Raw genomic sequence first — 3,648 nt, 5'->3', positions numbered from 1 at the left:
CTGGTTATGGGGATGGTTTAGGGGGTTCTGGGGGAATGGGGGCAGGCGCTAAGGCTGGTTATGGGGATGGTTTAGGGGGTTCTGGGGGAATGGGGGCAGGCGCTAAGGCTGGTTATGGGGATGGTTTAGGGGGTTCTGGGGGAATGGGGGCAGGCGCTAAGGCTGGTTATGGGATGGTTTAGGGGGTTCTGGGGGAGTTGATTCAGGGGCTAAGGCTGGTTATGGGGATGGTTTAGGGGGTTCTGGAGGAATGGGGGCAGGCGCTAAGCCTGGTTATAGGGATGGTTTAAGGGGTTCTGGGGGAGTTGATTCAGGGGCTAAGGTTGGTTATGGGGATGGTTTTGGGAGTTCTGGGGGTATTGATTCAAAGGCTAAGGCTGGTTATAGGGATGGTTTAGGGGGTTCTGGAGAAGTTGGGGCAGGGGCTAGGGGAATGGAGTCAGGGAGTAAGGGAGGTTACAGGGGAGACTCAAGAGGACCTGTGGCGATGGGGCCAGAGGATGAGGTGGGCTTCAGAGATGGTTCAGGGGGATTTGGAGGAGTAGGCTCACTGGCTGGGGTGGGAGAGGATGGTGGATTCAGAGGCCAGGAGACCATGGGGCATGGCTCCGGATACTGGGCGGCCTCAGAGGGGCCTTACAGTGGCACGAGCCCCAAGGATGGTCCAGAGGGGGGCAGAGGGACGGGCCTGGTGGGAGGCGCAGGTGCGGGGCTGGGCTCCGGCATAGCCGGACGGCCGGGTACCGTGGATGGTGCAGCTCATGGGGACGGCCCCAGGGGCGCAGGGATGCTGGGGGCTCCGGAAGGCCTGTCGATGCTTTCAGATGGGCGGGGTTCTCAGAGTGGTTTGAGGGGCTCTGGACGCCCAGGTGCCCCTGAGGCATGGGGGGCTGTGAGTTCTGAGGGGAAGTCAGGTATCACAGGGCAGCAAGATGGCTCTGGGCTCCCGGGGTACCCCGGGCACAGAGGGGCTCCCAGTGGGGAGGGCGGGGCTTCCGGGGTCCCTGATGATCGGGGGGCATTGCAGGGTGAGGCCTGGGCAGAGTCAGCTGCTCAGGAATCCACACGTGACCAGGACTCCTGGAAATCAGGTCCAGGGGTGGCAGGCAGGGGTCTGGCATCTGTCCAGGGGGCATTGGCCCCTCAGGGTGCCGGGGCCGCACAGCTGGGTGGCAAGAGGGTGGGGGCCGGACGGGGGGTCCCTGTGGGCGCAGGCCAGGGTCTGGATGGCAGCCAGTTGCCCGCAGAAAGGGGCAGATCCACATCAGGGCCCACTGGTGGGCGCGGGGAAAGACATGTGTGGGGCCCAGGCAGGGAAGACCAGGGGTTTGGCCAGGACAGCTCTGGAGCCTGGGACCAGCCCCCAGGCCCCTGGGTTTCGAGCTCCCTCCAGGAGGAAGACGCCATTCACAGGGGGACCCAAGAAAGGCTAGACGGCTCCTGGGGCTGGGAGGGGGCTCCAGACGGAGAGGAGGCTGGTGGGGGGCGAAGCCCAGGCTTCCTGGATGGCAGAGCTTCGGGTCTGGGAAGGAGCAGGGCTAGTGGCCCAGGGGACTCAGGTGTCCCCGGAAAGGGGACTTCTGCTGGTGGGGAGGACGGCTTCTCTCAAAAGCCTGGGGGTTCGGGACGACAGGGAGCCCGGGATGGCCTGGATGGTCCCTACGGCAGAAAAGAGCCTGGCGATGGGTCATGGGGTCAGGGGCCTGGCGGTCCACCGGGCGCAGGACACAGGAGAGGAAGGGGCTCCCTAGATGCTGAGGATGACAGGGTCCATGGCCCAGAGGCCCTGGCAGAGTACGAGACGGTGGATGAGGCCGGCGTGGCAGAGAGGAGGCTGGGCCCATACAGGAGCAGGACTCAGACCTGGTCCAGGGTCGATCCTGGAGCAGCAAAGCGAGGTGGGGCGGATGAGGCCAGAGACCTGGGGCAGCCGCCTGGCGGAGAGGACACAGGGTACCCTGGGGAGTCCCCCAGCCGCCTGGGCAGTGGCAGAGCTGGCAGAGATGGCGGATCAGACGCCTACAGCCGGAGGAAAGACGCCACCCTGAGCCCCAGATCCAGACGCAAGCCTGGCACTGGTGGCTTCTCTGAGGACGCCCGAGGTAGGTGCCTCTCCGTTGTTCTGGCTCTGGGGGGTGGGGGCAGGGGTCTCCCTGGACACCGGGGTGCAGGGCCGCCCCCAGGCCTGCCTCTGGGCCCGGGACTTTGTTGCTATCCCTGAGCCCCATTTCCAGGGATCTTTTCTCCAATCAGGAGGCTACTCTTCCTCCTTGCGCGGGTGGGACACAGGCTTCTCGAGGCTGAGAGCCCTCCTGGTGTCTGTCTTGACCCCCTGTGTCCAAGGCACTGGACTTGGTCACCTAGACATCCCCTTGGGTGACCTAGGGCCCTTCATCTCCCTGGGCCCCCAGACCCCCCTGTACCAGCCTGAGCCCTGCAGAGAAAATGGGGTGCTCTGGCCTTGCTGGCAGGACATGTGGCCCCCAGGGTGCAGCGGGAAGCTGGGCGAGGCGATCCCTGGGCACCCAGCACCCCTCCCCGCTGTGCCCCTCCAGGCCCCGCCGGCCACTTCTCCCAGGGCCTGGCTGACACAGAGGTGGAGCGTGGGGAGGCCGCCGTGTTCTCCTGCACCCTGACACGTGACCTGGGACCTGGAGCCTGGTTTAAGGACGGAGTCAAGGTACTGCCCCCCCGGTCCTGCTGACCCCCGCTTTGCCAACCAGCCTGCGGGGGAGGGCTGAGTGAAGCAGAGGGGTGCAGACAGCAGCGGCTTTGCAAGAAGGAGATTTCACTCTTTGCTGTAACGGCGCCGACTCTGGGAGAAGTTTACATGGTCAACAACTTGGTGTGTTTGGAAAGGGCTGTCTCTTTGAGTGGACATGTTCTCCACCCAGTGCCCCCCGGACAGGGCCCTGGCCCTCCCGCTACCATCCAACCCGCTGTCCTGTCCCAGCACCTGGTGAAGTCTGTCCTTCGGGCTCCGGACTCCCTGAGCAGCCCCCACCCCTCCACTAACACCTCAGTGGGGGTAGGCCCAGGGCTCGGAGCTCAGCTTCGTCCTCAGCTGGTTTCTGGGCCAGTAGTGCTGCCCACTTCATAGGTCGCTGGACGGCTAAGGATACGCTAAACGGGGGCCTGGCTCCTGCCGAGCATGGACGGGCGTTCCTTCCCGCAGCTTCAGTAACAGGCCCTGGCCAGCTTTGGGAGGGGCTGCACGGGGTGGGTGACTGGCCTTCTGTGGCCTCGTTCTCAGCTCAGCGCCCAGGACGGAGTCGCTTTCGAGCAGGACGGGCTGGCGCACAGGCTCGTCATCGCCCAGGCGGACGGGACGCGTGGCGGGAGGTACAGCTTTGCAGCTGGCGGCCAGGAGAGCGAGGCCACGCTGACTGTCCACGGTGAGGGCCGGCCCCCGCTCCCCGATAGGCGGCTCTCAGCCAGTGACGTGCGCCAGGGCTGAGAGTCTGGACGTGTCACAGGCCTGCGGCCCCCGTCCAGTCTTGCTCTCCGTTGAGAGGTTGATGCTGTTGTAACGAGCAGCCCGAATGCTCCCCCTCCTCGTCAGCATGTCCTCGGGGAGGTCCAGCCCCCGGGGACCCCCACCCCTGACTCCCGGGCCTTGTGCTCCCCAGACTCCCTGAGGCCCCTCCT

The 3,648-nt window shown here is 65.2% G+C and overlaps 1 protein-coding gene across 1 annotated transcript in view; it reads left to right on the top strand.

Moving 5' to 3' along the window:
• IGFN1 (immunoglobulin-like and fibronectin type III domain containing 1) overlaps positions 1-3,648 on the top strand; it is a 30,918-nt gene that overhangs the window by 16,651 nt on the left and 10,619 nt on the right. The window contains 3 exon segments of the mRNA XM_010831127.1: positions 1,995-2,102; positions 2,556-2,680; positions 3,254-3,395. Coding sequence (XP_010829429.1) covers positions 1,995-2,102; positions 2,556-2,680; positions 3,254-3,395 — 375 coding nt within the window.

Source organism: Bison bison, unplaced genomic scaffold (assembly GCF_000754665.1).
Source record: "Bison bison bison isolate TAMUID 2011002044 unplaced genomic scaffold, Bison_UMD1.0 scf7180017864524, whole genome shotgun sequence".
NCBI classification, from domain to species: Eukaryota; Metazoa; Chordata; class Mammalia; order Artiodactyla; family Bovidae; genus Bison; species Bison bison.
The sequence above is the reverse complement of the archived record's forward strand: the minus strand, read 5'-3'. Positions and strand labels throughout refer to the sequence as shown.